Raw genomic sequence first — 22,597 nt, forward strand, 5'->3', positions numbered from 1 at the left:
CAAGGAGGAAGAGGTGACAGTGGTGTCCAGCCTGCACTTTTAAGCCCCATCCTGGCTTTTCCTCAACCGTATCAGGAGGACAGCTTTGCGGTGTACATTCATTTCCATTGTACTACCAAGGATTTGCTGCTATGAGGCAAAGTACTTGGAATAGTTATTAAATTCACTGATTATTTACACATATTTCTTTCACAAAATGGTAACTCCAAATTGCTGATCTTTTCTGATGACAAATGACAATGTTTTGTTACCTAGAAGACATATTCAAAGAAATAAGCATTTAATCTGGACTTTCGAATTGCAAGTAACATTAACACTGAAAAAGAAGATAGTTGCTTTTCCAAATAAACTCATGCCATAGAGTACTTTGAAAACGGATGTTTTCATGACCATCATGTGACTTTTGCTGAAATTTATGCGTCACATATACAAATTATCACATACCTTTACGAAGACTGGGAGCAAACTTTTTAAAAAAACTTTACTGGGGTTTATAAATATACAGTGAACTGCGTGTGTTTAGAGCATACAGTTTGTTTGTTTTTGTTTTGTTTGTTTTGTTTGTTTTGTTTTAATTTTTATTGGAGTATAGTTGCTTTACAGTGTTGTGTTAGTTTCTGCTCTACAACAAAGTGAATCAGCTGTACGTATACATATATCCCCTCTGTTTTGGATTTCCCTCCCATTTAGGTCACCACACAGCACTGAGTAGAGTTCCCTGTGCTATACAGTAGGTTCTCATTAGTTACCTATTTTATACATAGTATCAATAATGTATATAGGTCAGTCCCAATCTCCTATTCCTCCCATCCCCCATACCACATTTTCTTTATCTGTTTATCCATCAGTGGACACTTAGGTTGTTTCCACGTCTTGCCTATTTTACATAATGCTGCAGTGAACACAGATATACGAATATCTCTCCAAGACCAAGCTTTCAGTTGTTTTGTGTATAGGACCAGAAGCAGAATTGCTGGATCATATGGTAGTTTCATTTTTAACTCTTTGGGTAACCTCCATACTGATTTCCATAGTGGCGACACCAATTACATTCTCACTAACAGTGCACAGAAAAAAGAGCATACAGTTTGACAGGTGTATATGCACACAGCCCAGTGCAAGCATCACCACATCAAGATGACGGGCGTACCCATCACCCCCTCAAGTTTCTGTGGCCCTTTTGTGATCCCTCCCATGGGACCCTCCCCATCTAAATCCCCCAGTTTCAAGTAACCACTGCCCTACTTTCTATAACTTACTTTGCATTTTCTAGAACTATTTTTTATAATTGGAATCATAAAATCTGTGTTCCTTTTTACCTGGCTTCTTTCACTTAGCACAATTATTTTGAGATTCATCCATGGCATTGCATGTGTACATAGTTCATCCTTTTTTGTTACTGAGTATTCCATTGAATGGATGTGAGCTGTTTATGTAGTCACCTGTTGATGGACAATTGAGCTATTTCATTTTTGGCTGTTACAGATAAAGCCGCACACGTCTTTGCGTGGGCATGCGCTTTGATTTCCCTTGAGGAAATCCCTAGAATGGTGGGGTCATCCGGTGAGGGGACGTTTAAGAAACTGCCAAAACCATTTTCCAAAGTGGTTGTACATTCCCAGTATCGTTGTGTGTGTTCCACTTTCTCCACATTTGCCATCTCCATGTCTTCTTTGGTGAAGTGTCTTCTCAAATCGTTTGCCTATTTTTTGTTTGTGATTGTCTGGGTTTTTTTAAATTGAGTTTTTATAGTTCTTCTGTATATACTAGATACAACTCATCTCTCAGATTGCTTATTTGCAAATATTTGCTCCCAGTGTTTGGCTTATCATTCTCTTAACAGTTTCTTTCTAAGAGCACTTCTTATTTTGAAGACGTCTAATTTATGATTTGTTCTTTTTATGATCATGCTTTCAGCATTGTATCAAAGAAATATTTGCCTAACCTAAGACCACAAAGATTTTCTCCTATGGTGTCTTCTAGAAGGTTTATAGTTTTACATTTTGAGTAAATTTTTGTGTATGGTGCAAGGGAAGGATCAACATTTATTTGTTTATTTGGCCACCGGTGCCCAGCTGATCCATCTCCCTTTGCTGTTTAGACTCTTCTTTCTCCACTCACTTGCCTCTGCACCCTCGTTGAAAACCAACCGACCGTAGACGTTTAGGAGTATGATGTTCTCCTGATGAACTGACCCCTTTATCATTCTGAAATGATCTTCTTTATCCCTGGTAATAGTCTTTGCTCTGAAATCTACTTTATTTGATACAAGGACAGCCTTTCCCACTTTCTCTAGGCTGGTGTTAAGTGTTAAATATCTTTCTCAGCCTTTTACTTTTACCCTATTTGAGTCTTTATATTTAAAGTAGGACTCCTGTAAACAGCATGAGTTGGGGTTTTGCTGTTCTAGTCAATCAGATAACCTTTTCTTTTTAATGGGGATATGTAGACCAGGCACATTTTATGTTTAGGTATAAGTCCATCAACTTGTTATTTGTTTTGTTTGTTCCATCTGTTTTTTATTTCCTTTTCCGTCTCTGTCTTCAAAAGTTGAATTTTAAAAAAAACTTATTTTATGAAACAGCTTTTAATTTATTAAAATCTTGCCCATGAATAATTTCATTGAGTGTCATTGGTTTTGAACCTGACTGATAATATATAAAGATGCAAACTGATTAGTTTGCGAGATTAACTGATTTACATCAGGGAAAATGGAAATTTATCTGAATTTCAGTCAAAAGTGTTAGTCATTAGGGAGCAAAACTGTAAGTGTGATATTTAAGAACAGTCAATACTACCTTTATTCCATCTGGATCCGCATACTTTTTGGCATATTCTTCTCCAATAGTACAACTGTTTCTAAGTATTAAACTTGACGCCACCATCTTCCAAAGTAGTAAAGAAAAAAACTTGACAGTTGATAACATACAATTACAGTGCTTCATTTCAAAATATATAATTGTTTAGTATGAACAAAAAGAGTCTTGTTTACTAAGTAAATAAAATATTTTAAAAATATGTACTTTTTATTTTTACCTTTTTAAATTTCTATTTTAGTCTGTTTCATAATATAAATAATATATTAGCACAGTGCATGTGCATATATTTGCTGAAGGAGTATACGTTTATTATGCATGCATCTTTAAATTTATCTTACCAGTAAAGAACTTTACAATCGAACGTTTTTCAAACTCCCTGGACTAGAGGACTTTGAGATCACCAAGAATTAAGCTAAATTTTTTTTTTTTTTAACATCTTTATTGGAGTACAATTGCTTTACAATGGTGTGTTAGTTTCTGATTTATAACAATGTGGATCAGTTATACATGTACATATGTTCCCATATCTCTTCCCTCTTGCGTCTCCCTCCCTCCCACCCTCCCTACCCCACCCCTCTAGGTGGTCACAGAGCACCGAGCTGATCTCCCTGTGCTGTGCTGCTGCTTCCCACTAGCTATCTATTTTACGTTTGGTAGTGTATGTACGTCCATGCCACTCTCTCGCTTTGTCCCAGCTTACCCTTCCCCGCTCCCCGTATCCTCAAGTCCATTCTCTTCTGTGTCTTTATTCCCGTCTTACCCCTAGGTTCTTCATGACCTTTTTTTTTTTTCTTAGATTCCATATATATGTGTTAGCATATGGTATTTGTTTTTCTCTTTCTGACCTACTTCACTCTGTATGACAGACTCTAGGTCCATCCACCTCACTACAAATAACTCAATTTCGTTTTAAGCTAAATATTTTTAAAAGGAGACATAGTAAAAAATATCTTAACTCTTGTCTCATTTAGTCTCTGTCTCAGTCCATTTGTGCTGCTATAACAAAATACATGGACTAGGTGGCTTATAAACGGCAGACATTTATTTCTCACCATTCTGGAAGCTGGGAGTCCGAGAATAAGGTACCAGGTAATCTCTCTACCCAGAGATAATGTCCGGCAAAAAGACATTTGTTACGGAATTTAATAAGTCTTTTAAAAAGGAGATATAATTTTTTAAAAAACGATTTGTATCTTCAAAGTCACATGTGTCATGGATATCTTCAGTGTATATGGAAATATATATATAGTAATAGTAGTTAATGGAAAGTAATAGTGAATCCAATTATAGTTCTGATTTTTGATACCAAATTCTGAACTTTAATGACAAAACTACTTTAAACACTCTTTAATTTATTTTTTCTCTGTTGGATTTGCTTTCCAGATGTATCATAGAATTCGTCATTCGGAGTGCATTTACCGGGTCACCATGGAGAAGCTGTCCTATCATAGCATTTGTACTGCAGAGGAATGGCAAGGCCTCATGCATTTCAACCTTCCCGCCCGTCTTTGCAAAGAAATTGAATTGTGAGAGTTTTGTCTTGTCAGTTTCTTCAGGAACAGATTTTTAATTTGATTGAATTTAAAGTGAAATGGGTTCTAGAATTAGAATCATAAATATCATATTACGTGTGTGGTTTCTTGTGTTGCCATTTTCCCCTTGGAAGGAAGGAAAGGCCAGATCTCTTTATCTTTAAAAAAAGAAGTCTGAACACCATTTTGAAATGATTTAAGCTAAATGTTAGCTTTTCTCTTTAGTCTTTTGCACACTTTACACTATGTAATATTTAATATTCAAAATGACATTGAATATCAGATAGCTGAAAGTTTTCATTTCCATATAATTTTAAATTTACAAATTAAATCTGAGAATTTAGTAATAAATAGTTCAACTTTCACGCTTTGTTTCTAATCCTATGCTAATGTATTTGTTACTGGTGGTAGGACCTGCCCATTAGAAGTACAAGTCAACACTATATAATTACTAAAAAATCTTCAGAAGTGATCCAGAGCTGATATTTGTTTATACTTGGAAATATAGTATTCTTAAATTAATTAAACAAGGAGGCCGTTAGACTGATGTGACTTCAATGCCCTGGTGTCCTAGTTAACAAACCTGTAAATCTAAACCTGTAAATGCCTCAAGGTAACGAGATGGAAATGCTAAGGACAGCCAGTTCTGAACAGCCAACTAGGCTTTAAGCTGTAGCCAATCAAATAATTTCTTTTCTTTGCATCTTCTCTTTAGATGTGTTTCCATGGCTCCTGTCACCAAAGCACTCTTAACCGCTTTAAGTTGGTGCTGCCCTGTTCAAATGGGTTTTTGCTCAAATAAACTCTTAAGATTTTTATTATGCCTCAGTTTATCTTTTAACAGTATATGTATTATATAGTGTGTGTGTGTATATATATATGTTTATATATATATACACACACATATATATGTTTATATATATATATATAGAGAGAGTATATGTTGTGATATAATAAGAAATATATGACTATAGTCTTTGTAGCTAGTTCCTGGCACAGAGCTCCTTTTACTCTTGTAATTCCCTGAGTGATCTGGGTGAGAGAGGCATCTTTTGTTACTCATTTTAAACCTCTTTCAGCCACCCTGAGTTTTTGAGTGGCTCTCGGAGGATGAGGGCCAGTTGCCAGAGAAACCAGCATATGATTAGAGGGTTGGAAGTCCGCCTTACCCGTGGACTCCTTTCCAGGGAGAACTGGGGATTAAGCTAATCACCAGTGATCCGTGATTTAGTCAACCGTACCCATGTACTGGAACCTCCAAAAAACCCTAACCAGGGGGTTCGGCGAGTTTCCAGGTTGGTGAAGGCATCAGGTGCTATAAAGGGGGTGCCCCCAGAGAGGCATGGGAGGGCCACAGCCCTCCCCCCTACCTTACCCTGTGTATCCCTTTCGCTTGGCTCTTCCTGCGTTGTATCCCTCATAGTAAACCGGTAATAGTAAACGAAGTGTCTCCCTGAGTTGTGGAGCTGTCCTAGTGCATCATCTGACCTGAGGAGGGGTTGTGGGAACAGCCGATGGATTAGAAGTGTGGGTGGCCTGGGCTTGTGATTGACGTTTCAAGTCGGGGCAGCCTGTGGGCCCGCGCCCCTAACCTCTGGGGTCTGCATTAACTCCAGGTAGTGGCAGAACCGAACTGAGTTGCAGGAAATCAGCTGGTGTCTGCGGAGAACCGGAGAATTGCTTGGTGTGGAAAACTCACACATTTGGTGTCAGAAGTGCTGTAACGAGAGGAAAATGGTCTCTTTTAATACTTTCCCGTTCTGCTTATTTGGGTTAAATGTTTGTAACCAAATTAGCACATGAAAAATAGGTCATAACTTTGGATGTTAATATTCATGAAACTTTTCTCTGGATTAAAATAGGAAATAGACAGATTTTCATCTCTCAGAAAATTTCAGATGAGATCCTCTCCCGTATCTGTGAGTTGTGTAATGTATGTGTAGGGCTCATAATATAATTATTTTGGACTTTGTCATTGCTCTGATAACAAACACAACATTCCTTTTTTACAGATTGCTTAATAAAAAATTAAGCAATGGCTTAAATCTTGGACTAAGTTCCTGAGGGAATGTGTGGAATTTCCTCCTGGAAACCTTTGAATACAACAGAGATGTGACTGAGAAAGGCAGGAAGAGGGGGCCGAGCTCCCAGTATTTTTTTAGTCTCTTGATAGGCAAAAAGTTAAATTACTCCCTTTACTTGTCATTATGTTTATCCTAATTAATTACATTTACTCATGACCTGTGCTTTCTGTTTATTTCAGGTTCCACTTTGACATTGGCCCCTTTGAAAACATGTGGCCTGGAATTTTCGTCTACATGGTCCACCGGTCCTGTGGGACAGCCTGGTATGCGTGACCTACACACTTGCTTTAAAATCCTCCTCCCCTGCCTAAAGGCCTCGCCACTTTCTCGGTTGATAATTACCTTACATATGCCATATAGAAATTATTTTTCTAGATATTTAAATTGAAAAAGGCTAAGATTATTGGGCAAATGTGCAGCCTTTTTAGATTCCCTCAGAGGCTGCCCCTTGGTTAACAACCAGGTCTTACCAGGTGATCAGAAGAATATAGGTGGAGCTAAAAGAGATAGGGGTTACTTCTCAACATAACTGCATACTGTTTTTAGGTGTGTTTTGGCATGTACATACACATTTAACATCGACTTTCACCTTTAACTTCGATATATCAGTTAAAACAAGTGTGAAAGAAACAGGTCTCCTAATTCAAAGTCTAGTGCTTCGTTAGTAATGAAGTTATGTTGCCCTTTCCTTGCAAACCTGCCTCCTCTCCTTGTGGCCTGTCCTAGAGGCCTTTCATGACTTTGTATCCGCTTTTCTTTTTTTTTTTTTTTAACAGCTTAAACACATACTTAAAATGCAAGGAATAATTTTCTTTTTCTCTTATTTTTACTAATTTAGTCATTAAGTGGCTTATAGAGGCTCTTAGCGTCTCTAGAACTAAATTGTCACTTGTTTCCTATTGAATTCTGTGTTTTCTCTTATTTCCATCAGCGACTTTTATAAATTATTGTCTCAAAAGGATGCACACAGGGTAACTAATGCCACTTATTTCTTAGATAGCACTTGAGAGTTTGACCAGTTGAAACTCTTAAAGTCACATACCTCACACTTCAGGGACATTTGAAAATTTTCAGTGGAGAAAGATAAAGGTTACATGTATTTAGAGGTTTTATGGACTCTCATCTCTTTGGTATGTCGGGGCGCCCTGTTTCATATTGATATGCCTTTGTCTTAAGCTGCCTTAAATCCACTGAGAGAGTTGGTGGGGCTTTAAATACGTGTAAACACATGATACACATAAAAATTTATAACCATATTGTATGATAAAATACGTCATATTCTTTCATGGACTGTGTCGAGATTTGGATATAGCCATCTGCTACCACCGCTTAATAATTTGAGTGTCCCATGGTAATTTGGATTCCTCTTGAAAGGATAATCACTCACCTAGGAAATTCTTATAGTATGCATGTTTGCAGTTTGTGAATCTGAACATGCTCTCTGGAAAAACTTAGCTAAAAATACCCTTGAACAGGATGATGATATGCTGTTGTCTGTTGAGCACTATATGGGATGCAGGAGATGCTTGAAAGCTAAGGAAGAGGTGGCGGGCGTTCATGATGGGTAGCGGCAAGCTAATTCTGGGATTTGCTCCCCGGCGGGCCCGTCACCGTGTCAGAGCACAAGCCACCAAAGAGTCTTCCTCTCTCACTTGGCTGAAGAAGCAGTGGGGAGGTTGGTGAGTGAGGCCCCCAGTCTCCTGCATCCAGTCCCCACGGAAGTGTTCACCCGTGCAAGCGCGTACAGGACACACGTGCACATCTGGTTGTCTCCTGGAACGTGCTGATTCTTTACCAGTTTCTGTCATGACAATTTCTTTTCCACACAGCTTTGAGCTTGAAAAATTGTGTCGTTTTATCATGTCTGTGAAGAAAAACTATCGTCGGGTCCCTTACCACAACTGGAAGCACGCGGTCACGGTGGCACACTGCATGTACGCCATACTCCAGAACAGCCACGGGCTCTTCAGCGAACTCGAGGTGGGTGTGCACACGCTTTCTTTCTCCTGCTTCAGATCACCTGAGTGGGTGGAAGTACTCTGTGTCTGGAGTACATTTATGATACAGTTAGGCGACTCTATGTCATTCCGGGACAAATTTTGGTTCCGTAAATTCACAGAAGCACACTTTTTAAATTGTTGTACCCAAGCATTTTCCCTATTATTTTGTATAAGGAATGTAGATACAGAAATTCCAACTTCATCAAAATACCCCTCAAGGAAACACTCATTTTTATACTCTTTCTTCCCTATTAAAGCTGAATTCTTCTGAAAGGATGTAAAGAAAGTGAATTGTTCTCTTTGCGCTTATGCCCTGGATAATGGAGACATATCCTACCCATCTGAGAAACCAGAGCATTAAATACAATTAAAACATAAATGCTTATTTGACCTTCTCTAGCATAAGGGAACAGGGGCTCGGCGATGTTCCACGATTCACCGGACTTTACAGACTTGGAGCTGGTGACACACTCAGAGAAGATTTGGGGACGCCTAGTCCATTCATGCGCTGCTGTCGAGCCCTTCCTTGGATGCCCAGCCCGCATTTGGTAATGGGGCGCCTTCGCCCCAGCTGTGCTCCTCCCAGGCGGGACCTTCCTGATGGCCTCGCCGCCCTCTCTCCACAAGGTCCCAGCAGCCCTATGAAAGCCCTAACTCGAATCCACCCTTCTCTCCTCCTGCTTCAGGACACGTGAAGAAAGGGAAGCTGCCATCTCTGTGATAAAGAAATCGTGCTTCTCCCAAGGTCACGTCCACCAACACTAGAACCCTGAGGTCCAGTCCTGTCCTTTCCATCCTGTCAGACCAAATTCACAATTTGGGTGGGAAACTTGAAAGATGCATTTTAGAAAAAAAAAATGCTATTGTAAAGAAAGAGTCAAAACGTTCCTTTTTTTATTAATAATCTTTAGATGGGGCTTAGCCTAATAAATAATTTATCATTTATCACACACACACGATGAAATTTTTTCTTTTTTAATATAAATTTTTCTAAACAATTTTCCATCTCATTGAACCCCATATTTTTGAAAATTTCAGTCTTTCTCCATTCACTTCCTTTTAAGAAAGCAATTTTATTATCTTTTCTGCCAAAAGTTAGCCTGTAAGCTTGAGAATTATAGAAATTATTCTTTTGGATTATATTAAATTTTATATTCAAAAATGGAAAATTTTTAAGACAAGTGAGATAAGTTTTGTTACTACATATTGACTTTCATTTAAGTTTCTAGAATTATATCAGTCTGATTCTCCAGAAACTTCAGGTCTTTTGGCTAAAAATAATCCCCAAATAACACACACAAGTATTTAAAATATATTTTGTAAGTTGCATATGTAATCTCTAGTAGAGCTTTAGAAATGATCATTTGATGTTTTTAAAGGAAAACTTAACAAAGGTAGTTCTTTACTTTGTAAGTTATTGTCAGATGCTTGATTCTGGCATACACTTGACAAAACCATTGAACATCAATACAAATAAAATAGGTTGAAAGAAATTAGAAAGCTTTTATCTATTGTGCCAGATTTTACAACCTTGACGTTTCTTACCAGATTCATTATGGCTGACGTTGCAGCATAAAATATGGGAACAGCCCCCAAACAAAACGACCCCCAGAACATACACAGTTCAGTGTCTTAAGACCTCCGACCGCTTAGGGTTGGTCCCCTGCCTACCGCACAGTTTAGGGGTGCGGGTGCCCGGGGCGACCTCCCTGCCCATTAGGTGGCAGGAGAAGCCAGCGCGGCTCGGCGAGGCTAAGGCAGCAGCAGGGCGCAGGCGCAGTGCTGCTGTGGGGCTTTCGGCAGGCGCCGGCCCCGCGGCAGGTGGCGCCGCGCGCTCCGGCTTCACGCCCTCCTCGGATGCTCCCCGGGCTCCTGTCCAGAGCCGCCCCGCCAGTTCCCCTGGTCTCAGAGGTCCCTGCCCTCGCGGTTCTTCCCTCCGCCCCCTCCGTTAACTCGCTGCCTCCGCGCTGGGTCCTCCGCCGGCTCTGCATCCCGTGCAGGTCGCAGGCTGTGACCTCCACCTCACTGCACCCCCCGCCTCTGCCTCTCCGCTCGGCTCCCTCCGGATTTCCAGGCTCTTCTTTGCCGCCGGCCCCTGGTGGAGTCGCTGTGCTGGCCGCCTGCAATTCCTCTCCTCCCCTTTCGTCGGAAACCAGCTCCATCACCGCCCCCCCGCCCGAGAAAAATGCTCTGGTCCAGGGGCCGTGCGGGTCCAAGGGTCAGGGCTCAGTTTTCCTCTTTGCGTCGCTGTTCTCACGTGGCTCCCAGGACCCCCAGCACCCTCGGTTCCCGAGCGCTCCTCCAGCCCGCTCCCCCTTCAACTTCCCCTTCTCAGTGACGACCCCGTCCATCAGCGTCTAAGGCTGATGACCTGGCCCTCAGGCTTGGCTTCCCCTCCCCCGCTCGCCGTCCTGCCCTCCTTTCTTATGCCCAGCCTGCCAGAAAGCTCTGTTGATTCTGCCTGCAGAATCTTCCAGACTTTAGTCATGTCTCCTCAGCCTGCGTTGCTAGCGTCCTGGTCTGAGCTTCTGTTATGTTTTGCCTGGGTCACGACGAAAGCCTCCCCCAGGTCTCTCCCACCCTCCTGGAGTCTGTTCTCAATACAGTGGCCAGCGTGGGGATCTTTAAAGAACGTCAGCTAGATGATGTCACTGCTCTGCTAAAAACCCCGCCATCGGTCCCTGGATCACAAATAATACAAGATCTTTACCCTCCCCTGCCCTGCCCTGCAGTTCTTCTCTGTCCTCCTCTCCCCGCAGCCCCTGCAGTGGTCAGTCCTGGTCATGTGACTCCGGCCCTGTGACTCGCGGGCAGGCTCCCCTGCCAGGATGTGCTGCTGGCTGACAGCCCCGCCCCCGCCCCCGGGAGCCGCCTGCTTCTCCCCTTCACCTGCACCTCTGCCTGCCTGAGGCCCATCCTAACTGCTGAACATCACAGCCACCTGCCTCTCACCTGTCCCCTCCAGCCTGCTCTTCCTTTTATCTTTTTCTATACAGTTTGCCATTTTTCACATGCCTTATGATTTACTTGCTATATTCCTCATTTACGATAGCAGTAACATCGTTAGAATGTAATATTGAATAGATTTTTGAGTGAAGAACTGATACTGTCCTCTCCTTTATGCAGACTTGCTTTATCTGTGATTCTTTGGAACATTTGCTTTAATTTGATACCACCTACACTTTTTACCAGAGTCGATCATGAAAACTCGAGAATAATTTGACTGTTAAGTTCATAAGCAGAAAGACAAAGAAACTGGTTAAAAAAGAAGTTAGATTATCTGTTATTTCAGGCATTCATGAGCATGTTGGCTGCATCAGTGACAGAAGGCAGTAGGATGAGAATACTAACCGTAACTTTCCGCATGTCCCATTTCTTTGTTTTGAACATCTGTGCACTGTGGTTTCTCCTTAAGCGCAAGGGACTGCTAATTGCGTGTCTGTGCCATGACCTGGACCACAGGGGCTTCAGTAACAGCTACCTGCAGAAATTCGACCACCCCCTCGCAGCACTGTACTCCACGTCGACCATGGAGCAACACCACTTCTCCCAGACCGTTTCCATCCTTCAGGTGAGGCGCCCAGGGCCGCGGGCCTGCCCGCTGCCCCGTGTGTACGTCGGCTTGTCAGAGAGACCCACGGTTTATACGTAAAAGAGGGATATTCTTCTGGCTTTCTTTAGAAACAGCAGCTACATTTTTTCGTAAAACCTTTTTTAAAAGATTTATACATATTTTGCAATCACATTTGACTTTTAAGTACGTTATACCGTAAGGCAAAGTTTGTTTCACGTAGTTAATTTAATCTATGTGGATCGTGATCTTCTTGAGCCAGAATGTGTTGAACAACGAATCTTGAACGTTAGGCAAACAAGATTTTAAGTGCATTGAAGTTCTTCTATTTTTTCTTTTGCGTGTTTTTAAATGGAGTTTTCTTGCTTTTAAGATGTCCTTAGTGACTGATCTGGATGCTGACAGGTCTCCCCTCCCTGTGAGATACGTACGCTCCTTCACTTCACACCTTTTTCACAAAGGCCTCTTAACTACGTAACTATCGCCTCGTAACGCTTTGACTCCTCTCACGGACAGTTTTTAAAATGTGATCTGTGTTTGACTTAAGAATAGTGGACCCCGTTTCTTCCTCTCACTGTCAGCACCTCAAAAGAGGAAGAGAAATCTCATTAGATCTTCTGATTACGTGTCTACGGGAAGGATTTGGAATTTTCAAGGTTGTGACGCAAAGCCCCTGGCTGTGGGCGACTTGCGAAGCAGAAAGGTGTCTGCCACTTGGTGCGGTTTTCCTTTCTTGAGTAGCCCAGGCCTCCCCTGACCACGCAGGGCTCTTTTCCTCTCCGTAGCTTCTCCTAGTGGGGCCTCACCGTCCCAGCTGTCCCAGTGATTGGTAGCACCGCACACTCAGATCTTTTCAAAACCCAGCAACATTTACGTGGTCAGGCCCCTTTTCCTCAGGACTGAGAAGGTAAATGGTGAGCTTACTGAAGTGCAGGTGCTTTCTGATGACCTGCGGGGTAGAGTGAAAGGTCTGTCAGATACGGAGTCACACCCGGCAGGTGGCTGAATGTCCCCCTTGCTCCCGGGCTGGTTCTATCCCTGAAAGCAATAGGTAGTCACCATTCCCGACGTTCCCTTGGCACCAGTACTTTATTTTTTAAATGATGTACGTTATGTATGTTTGGCTGGATAGATAGATAGATACATACATACCTAGAAATTTAAGCAGGATAAAAGATGTGTGTGGATATAGGTATATGTGTGTGTGTTTGTATATGTGTGCATGGTATAGATATGTGTGTACCTATATATGTGTGTATATAATAGGTGTATGTACACACACACATATATATTAACACACACATGCTTTTTGTAAATAGACATTTATAAAACTTTATGACAGTTTATATCTACTTTCCCCTTAGGTTATTTATTTGCCCAGGAAGAAGGGTATATGCCAGAAATGACATCAGGACGCCTTCATTTAGAAATAATTAGGACTCCCTGGGTCCCATGTCCTAAATGAATTCATACATATGACTATGACAGCATTTCTGGCAATTTAATCTGCAAATGAATTTTAATAGCCTTCATAAAGTTCCCTCAGAAAACCTATTTTAAATATAAGAGAATTCGTTTTTACAGAGGCCAGGATTGCAAAGTACATTGCTGCTGGATGGAATAAGACATAAACTGTGTGCTACAGCAGTGATACAAAGCAGAAGGGATGGAGAGGGTCTGACCCAGCCAAGGAAGACTTCTGGCAGGAAGACGTGCTCCGTTTGCCGCCGTTGACAGTGGAGGTGGCACAGAGCCGTTTGTCCCATTTTCAGCAAAACCTCAGCCACGTGGGGGGCTCCGTGTTACATGGTGCGGTGTTCCTAGAATGATCAGGGCGTCATCACTGGAACTCAGGCAGTGCATTAAGTTCAAGCACGCTGTTGGCATCCACAGCGTTGTTGGAGGGTAGTTAGATCCCGCGTATTAGAGAAGGCCTTTCAGTCACTGGTGGGGGCAACATAAGGGCACCTTTGTTCTTGTGTCTTTAGAGACGTGAGGTTCTCAACAGACAAATGGGATGGGAAGCCAGCTGGAAGAACCGTCATGGCCGCAGGTTCAGCCCACCAGTTAAAATCGGAATCTGTATCCTGGCTTGACCAACACCTCCTGTGTGAGCTGTGTCAGGGAGAAACATAGGGGGCATAAACTCATGGCCCCCTCTTCATGGGCAGCAGAATGGTGGAGGGCTCCTTCATTTTCTGGAAATCTCTAGAATCTGCTGATTGTACGTGCTCATGATAACTCCTCTGAGTTTTTGCTTCTCAGATCCATCTAACTGCCTCTTGAAATTCGTTTCAATAGTGAACATATTTATTCACTGCCTCGCAGCTGCCAGCACACGTTTCAGGCCCGGGGGACAGTGACAACAGAAGCACAGATGCCTGCTGTGTCCACAGCTCCGCCCTCAAGCTGATCTTCTTGCCACTCCACCTGGCCGGCCTCCTGGGGTCCCGGCCGTCCTAACAGGCTGTGGCTCTCATGCCTGTGTGTCAGCCCGGGGTACCGTAAGGCTCTGTTGCCAAGCGCTTGAACTGTGTTTGGCGTTCAGTGTGGCCCAAATCGTGCTGAGTGACGGCACCTCGCTCACCCCACGGGTCAGTGACCCCGCTCGAGTCCTTCCCCCTCACCCTGCCCCAGCCCCGCTCTCCAAGCCCTGCCAGTTTGAAGTTTTGTCAGGACACCTCCAGACTTGACCAATTAAGGTGATATCCTTGTCTGAGAGTAAAGTTGAATTTCAACATCCAGTCACTGAATTATCAGACAGAACAATATGTCATTACATCACACAGACCCCTCCGATAGGTCTGTCCGCCCAGCGGTCCCGGTAGAGAAAGGCTTCTCCTTCGGCCGCCCCCGTCCCCGCGGGCAGCCTCCAGCACTCTGGCCGCACAGAGGATCGCGGTCTCGGAACTATTCATCCTTGGGCAACGTGGCCAAAGAGGAGATAAAAAAATCCACCATGACGGTTAGAGATGGCTCTCCATGAGGCCTCCTCAGAGCTGTGTGTGTGTGTGGCTCTGTGTGTGTGTCTGCAGACCACAGTCTTGTTAACCCGAATGCTGACTGTCAGTGTTGTTGCCTCAATTACTTCTGGGATAATCTGGGCGACTGGGGAAGCGTGGGGAAGAGGCCCCCTGTGTGACCACAGCAACCTCAGCAAACAGAAAGGGGAGGTATATTTAAAAGCTAACCTCAGTCCTTCACACACTGGCACTGAACTATTCACGGTACAGCACGGCAGGAAGGGTGTATGTTCGTTCACACTTGCCTTCACTTCCGTCACAGTGAGAAAGATGCAGTGGGCGGTTGCCACCCTCTGGGAGGAGATTAAGTCAGGAATGAAGTAAGGAGAAGTGTGAAAGCATCTAGAGGAAAGATCGGTGCAGATTCTGAACTTCTGCTGAGCTGCCCCTTGTCTCAACGTTGGGCCTCAGGACTGTTTTCGCGGCGACTGGGGCCCGGGGCTGTGTGCGGGCCGTGAGCGGCAGTCAGCGGAGACGGGGTTCCCATCTGGCTCCTGTAGTGGATGCTGAACTGGCCCCTCTGAGCGCACAGTCTCCTACATGTCCGTCAAGGACCTTTCCCGAGTGACATCCCAAATTCCGCCTTCATTAGACGTTGTCTGTTTGACTGCCTTTCCCCCCATGTTAATCACCATTTCCCCAAACTTGTGGTTCTCAAATTTATCTTCCAAATAGATGTCTGACCATGTTATTCTCCTTTTTAAAAGTCACCAGTGGGTCCCATGGCCTCAAGAATAAATTTTGTTTCTTAATTGATATACAAGCCTTTTATGAATGGCCTCTGCCTGTTCCAGGACTACTGTATCTACCGTATTTTTGCAGTTCCAGACCATTTCTTAACTCTGCATTGTCTAGAGTTTTCTATTTTGGTGGCCAGCTTCTCCTTATCTTTAAGGCTCAGCTCAGGCAGTACCTCCTCCAGTGAAAGTATTTTATGACGTCTCCACATAACTGGGGCACAGTGTGTGCCTTTTCCACATGGCCCCGAGTCCCTTAAACATACACGTATTCTAGAGTTCTCACGTGGTGTTGAAATTTTCTGTCTGTGAGTTTAGCCTTCCTCACCTCTGAATCGTAAGCCCGGTGAGGACAGTCGCTGACCTTCGTTCATCTCCATCCCGCAGGCCTGCTGCCGGGTCTGTTGACGTGGGTGGTGGTGGTCACGTGAAGATAAGAACGTGGACCTAAGAGTCAGAGAAGGCAAAACAATGTGTGCAGCGTTTGGCGACTGGTAACTGCCAGGTCCTGTTTAGGGGAAACTGAGTAGCTATGTCTCCTTAGGACAAAGCGTGTAGGTGGCTCAGTGGTAGAGCGTAAATGGAATGACTTCAGGTAAGAAGACTGTTCTATGTGGACGGTGACAAGATAGTGGGTAAGCGTTGTGTTCTGACCTAAAACTTACCCGTGTATTTTTATTTAGCCACGGTGATAGAACCATTAGCGTTGGAATATTAAATCCATTTTAATGTTTATTGAACATTCCTTTATTTAATATTCGTAATTAATGTTCATTTTAATAGTCAAATTATGTTTCATAATAAGATGTTAATGATTATTTTGAATATTGAAGCTACCCTTTTCTGCCTTTGGCCTTCTGTCAATACCCTACGTTAGGTATGCAGAAGTCAAAATTTTAGAAAACAGACCAGTTAGGAATGGTTATTCTCATTATTAAGAAAAATTTCTCATCATTCCATTAATCTTAAATCATCTAGTGCTTTTGAAATATGTTTACATTTTTTTAAAGTTATCTTTATCCCAACATTTTGGGATCCCACGACATTTTCATTACGTTTTATAGCAGTAGCATTTCTGTGACACAGCCAAATCCATCTGCAGTGGGTAGAATTTACTGTTGTCTGTTGCAGTTATAGCAAAATAGTTGTACTTACACTCAACACTGTCCCTACTTCTAGACTAAAATGTATTAGTTTACGACAGACGTTAGCCTAAATCTATCCTTTTCTACAGGTGTATTCTAAATAGATAGAAGTGTTCTCTGGTGGTCCAGTTCAATTCTGGGCGTATCGGTTTGTTTCCTTGTTTCTCCTTCCCTCTCTCCCTGTTTCAACTCTGAATGCCGAAGTTCTACTGGTAGGTTTTATCATCATCACCCATCATCGAGGTAATCATTTCATCATTTATTAGGTACTTCCTGTATACCAGACACTGAAGAATTTTGCACGTATCAGTACATTTGATTTTTATGGTATCCTATGAGACAAGTATTATTATTCATTTCCATTTTACAGATAAGAGTAATGTACATCAAAGAGGTTAACTAACTGGCTCATTGTCACGCAGCTAGTAGGGGGCAGAGGATATTAAAAATCAGAGTCGTTTGACTCCAAAACTTGTGTTCTTAATTACAGTACTCTCGCGTTTCCTAGAATATGGTTTGATGCAGTGGACAATTGAATGTCAAAATAAGTATTGTGTATCTTTTAAAGGCATCATTGTTGTGAACGCTTGAAGCAGTTAGTTGTGTCATTGACTTTTTTCATCCTGAAGCCCCAGAATGATTCAGCCTCCGCCTGTTGCCCTGTGGCAGTGACTCACAGCCCAGTAGGGGCAGGGTTGCTGGGGAGTGAGGCCTGGACTGGCTGGCCTGCAGATACTGAAATCTGAGCTCCAAAGCCCTTCCAGGAGAATCTCCTTTGCAGAGCTCAGCACAGTAGGGCGCTGGGGAGAATTACGTATGATTAATGGTAATATTTTAAAAACGTGCTGAGGAAAGATCGATCATCTGCCCTTCTGCCTCTGTTCTGACCCACCTCCACCCACGCTGTCACCAGAGGGACTGCTCTAAACCCACCTCCGTAATCCTCAGTGGCTCCTTATTACTTTCCATGTCATATTTCAGTTCTGCATCCAGGCCTTTTTCAAACACGTTTCCTTTAGTTCTCACCATTTCTGTATTAAATTTGCCTCGGCCGTGCGGAAGTGTTTGTGCTTCCACCGACACTCGGGGCCCCACGCTCTCCTCCTGTTCCTCCGACTGGTCCTTCAGAATTCATGTCGCCACCAAGACGAGCGTCCCACGTGCTCGCGTGGCCTTCACTTCCCTCATTCGTGGGCACCGTGCCACTCTATGTTTTGTGTACCACTGAACAGTGAACGCCTTAAAAAAATGAACTTATGTTGTTTGGGACCTTGGATATAGTAGGTACTAAGCTACTAATATCCTTACCCAAAGTGAAACACTACAGACTGATTATCTGCCCAATGAGACATACATTCCTCATTTTGTGGTGGGAAAGATACAGCTGTGGCAAGAAAGCAGTGCTCCAACAGGGAGTCAGAATGCTGAGAATCCTTAGACCCGTCATGTTTGAGACTTAGGAGGGACCTTGAAAAGACCTTAAAGTGTGTCCCCGAGAAGTCTCTCAGCATCAGGACCGTGTCAGCGTTGCTTATATTCTCTCGTACGTATCTCACAAATCTCAGCTACTTAAGCAGCCGAGCCTTTACGAACAGAGCCCACTCGTAAGCTTTCACAGACGAAAGAATTTTATGCTCCTTACCTATTTTGGGGCTTTAGAAACATTGCTGGGTATAAAATGCTGGTTATTTTATGCTTGATTGATACAACATGGGATCAACTGCCTTGAATTAATATAAACTTTAAACAACGTAACCTGGAATATTAGTTATAAGAAACCTATCAGTTGGTATATAAAAGCATCTTATTATTTTATGAGGTTTTATTAGGTTGTTAACTAATGTGAAATTGGAGCTTTCAAAGCATTTTCAGCCGTTTATCTGCTGTGCTTGGTTGCTGTATCTCCCTTATTGTCTTTTGTTTTGGTAGGAGCAAAGTGTTGATAAATATATACTATATTCTCTTGAAAGGAAGGGGTCATTTATTGTTTGTTTATCATTTATTCCCTTTACTCTTTTAAAATGTTGAAGGAATTAGTCCAGCTGTTCATTATAAAGGTTCACTGCTGAGCTTTTCCACCTAGTTTCCCTTTAATATCGAAAAGTAAGGTAAAAAAAGAAATAATGAATCTGAAATAGCCAGCAGAATATACAGATCCTTTAAAATGGGTCTTACTTTGTCTTAGATCATGGACACTTTTGAGAATCTGATGAAAACATGTGTTTGTGGATGACACACTCAACATACTTTATGCAGTTGTAGTGAGTTCATCTCTCTGTGGTCCCCAAGAGAATTTATAGAACCCAGGCTAAGAAGTCCCTATTTTAGAGAGGTTAAAACGTAAAATCCAACAGTATGTGAGAGTATTTTACGTGCTGTAATTTAATAGTTTGTTGGTGATAGAGAGAATAAATCATATAAATATATATCACACGTGATTCCTCTTCAGACGACCTGCCAAGAGCAGGTGTGTGCCTGCGTACCAGCCAGACACATCCGACGTGGAACATGTTTATGAGGTGGGAGCCCAGGTCACAAGGCATTAAGTGCGGAAGCAGAGGCCAGCTGCTTTACTTGAGTTATGATCAAAGCAAAGCAGCTTTCTTGGCACAAGGCAGAGTCAAGATTTCTTTCTTGTAACTTTGTACAATACAAGTTTAGAGTTGAGGTTGAAAGGGGCTTGGAAGTTAATTACCTTCCCAGGGATTAAATCCCCGCCCCTTGTCCCCCATCAGTTACTAACCAGCCTGTGTTTTGAATGTTTCCACAAGCAGCATCCCATGCATAGTTCACCTGGTAACTCTGCACATTTAGATGGTTCTTCCTTGTGTTGAGCTGAAGTCCTGTCCTTATCATGTCCACCTCTTTGGCCGTATTGTATTTATGAAGGCTGCTTCAAATGAGATTACATTACTAAAAATTACTGAAGTAACCAGTTTATATAAGTACTGCAGTTTTTCTTTAGTCAAATTAAAATGTTGTTAATGCTTCAGCAAATACTTCATTTCAATTAGATATCAAAGATTTATTTAAATTTTATAATTTGAAAGTGCAATCATGTGTTTGAAAGTCCTTTATAACCTTAGAGCATTCCACAAACATGCCCTTACTATTAACATTGTCTGAAAAAGAACCAACTAGAACTAACTCCATTTATCATAGGATAATTTAGATATAAATATAATACCTTAAAAGTAAATAATACAGGAAGATTCTGATAACTGAAAATAAATGTGGCTCATACAACCTTATTTCAGAGTAATAGGAAGCAGACAATATCTTAGTGAGATGTCTGATTTTGTAAAGAAATATACTTGAATAATTTCAAGTTTGACATGTAATTTATCAGTCAATATATGTAGCTTAAGACAAGCGGAAACAATTAAAAATCAGTTTATAGTACAACCGTGTTGACTAATGAATCATGAAGAAATAATTGATGAATCCACAAATTGAATCTCTCCCTTTTTTTGTTTGAACAAAAATGACCCGTTTTAACCTCAACTACAAATAAAACTTAAAATCCTGAGGAAGAAATTATTGTAAAAAGTTTTTAAAAGATTCATATACAGAAGAATAATTATGAGAAAACAGAATCCAAATGACCAGTGTTTGGTCTTGTTTAGGGTGATGATCTGCTGGGCCCATCTCCCATGAGGACAGAAGACAGGATGGCCTTACAGTTTTTGCACCTCACGGATTTGTGCTTTGTGTAAAAGCGTTCTTGCCTGTACGGAGAGTTTTTAATATGCCTAAATTTTATGTTCAGGTCCTGGGACATTTTCTTCTGTGATACAGAGAAAATAGTTTATTAATCATTAGGCTTGCGGAAGTGGACAAAGATATAGATGACTTTTTAAGCCCATTAATTTCCAGTATAATGTGAAAATTACCGACGTTCTTAATTAGTTTAAAAGGAAAAGTCTTTTACTTAAATATTTTACATATTCCAGTCCTTTAATTCCTTACCAGAAATATCCCCAAACTAGGTGTATATTTAAATCACTGGGATTTTATGGTGGGAAATGTTACGTAGTTTAAATAGTTCATTTAAGTGGTAGCTTCATTGTTGTTGTATCGTGAAGAGAAACCAAAACATTAATTTCATTAGTCATTTCAAACTAGCCTTTTGTTCCCCCAAAATCCGTCCTGACCAAATGCCATTGACTGACTGTTGTTTCAAGTAACTGAAAATGTCATTAGATTGGAGCTTGTGCTTGCTATTGGTGGTGTTTATTTGTATTTTTTCCCTAGTTGGAGGGGCACAATATCTTCTCCACCCTGAGCTCCAGTGAATATGAACAGGTGCTTGAGATCATCCGCAAAGCCATCATTGCCACAGACCTTGCATTATACTTTGGAAACAGGAAACAGTTGGAAGAGATGTACCAGACCGGATCGCTAAACCTTAATAATCAATCACATAGGTAAAAATAATTTTTGAAAGTTTAGTAGCCCAGGAAGTGTTATTTGGAATAAATTTATATTTAAAATCAAAAATGTAATTTGGCATAAATTTATATTTGAAAAAAGAAATGTAAAAAGAATTTGTGTTTTTTTTTGTTTGTTTTATGTGCACTTTATATTTACCTTGGATATTTCGTTATTTGACAAGATTGCTGACAATGTATTGTGAAGGTAACTAGAATATGAATTAGAATTTAAACCGGTCACATAGGAATGGGTACTTTTAAAGGGAAGTCATTTTCCAAGAGGCCTCTCCTTGAATTTATCACAGCCCAGCGTCTGGTCATTGACCTCACAGACTCAAAAGCAAATGAAAATGGATTCATCAGAATCCAGCTCTTATTAACCAAGCCAATGTGATTGATATATAAAACCTGAATTCCATTTTACTGATCTGCAAACCTACATTCTAGTTATAAGCATCAGAATATTGGCATTCAGCATGGTCACAATCCTTTCGGAGGCCAGGTGGCAAATCCAAAGTTGGTTTGGACGTGGGGTCAGGACAGAGAGAATGAGACTCCTTAAATGTTCTAATGCATCAGGCTGAGGCAGTTTGATTCCTTTTTTTCTGAGAAGGCCTGACTTGCCCGCTGGATTCAGAAATGTGTCGGGTGTTTTCATTGTGCGCCTGTCCATCCATCTGTCCATTAAATCTCTGTCCACTGGCTAAAACACCTCTTGGCCTTGCCGGTGTGTAGGTGGTTACCACCAGCTTTTCTTTGTAGGACTTTCCTTTTGCTGTTTCCATGTCTGACTGAGTCCATCTTAAGTGATGCCCTCTTTATCTTTAGATTTGGGAACACTTGTTTATTGGTTCATTCTAGTCTTGCTGAACTTGAATCTATTCTTTTTTGCTCAGGTGCTTTGTGTACCTCCTCTGTGATCCATTAAGGTACTGATCATTACATTTCTTTCTAGAGAAATCTGCTTTCAGTTCTTAGAAGCAGTTCACTCAGGTACCCCAAACACAAAACATTAGGTCTACAAATGACTATAGACAGATACATAATAGATAAAGTTGACCTCTTCAAGAATATGATCATCAGAGTTCTTATGGGGAACCTTCTTTGAGGAAAAAAATATACATCTTAATTTTACAGAGGGCAGTCTGGACACATTGCCAGCACCCTCCCAGGGTTGGCAGAAGGGTCAGTGTCGTGCAGGACAACACACCCTCTTCCGCCTGCAGTCCAAGGGATGCGTGTGCTTTACAGTC

General features: G+C 41.7%; 1 protein-coding gene across 1 annotated transcript in view; it reads left to right on the forward strand.

Annotated features, from left to right (window-relative positions):
- The window catches only part of PDE10A (phosphodiesterase 10A), a 296,650-nt gene that overhangs the window by 242,289 nt on the left and 31,764 nt on the right, over positions 1-22,597 (forward strand). Inside the window, 5 exon segments of the mRNA XM_055087406.1 lie at positions 4,203-4,345; positions 6,615-6,698; positions 8,265-8,415; positions 11,851-12,006; positions 21,166-21,338. Coding sequence (XP_054943381.1) covers positions 4,203-4,345; positions 6,615-6,698; positions 8,265-8,415; positions 11,851-12,006; positions 21,166-21,338 — 707 coding nt within the window.

Source organism: Physeter macrocephalus, chromosome 10 (assembly GCF_002837175.3).
Source record: "Physeter macrocephalus isolate SW-GA chromosome 10, ASM283717v5, whole genome shotgun sequence".
Lineage (NCBI taxonomy): Eukaryota > Metazoa > Chordata > Mammalia > Artiodactyla > Physeteridae > Physeter > Physeter macrocephalus.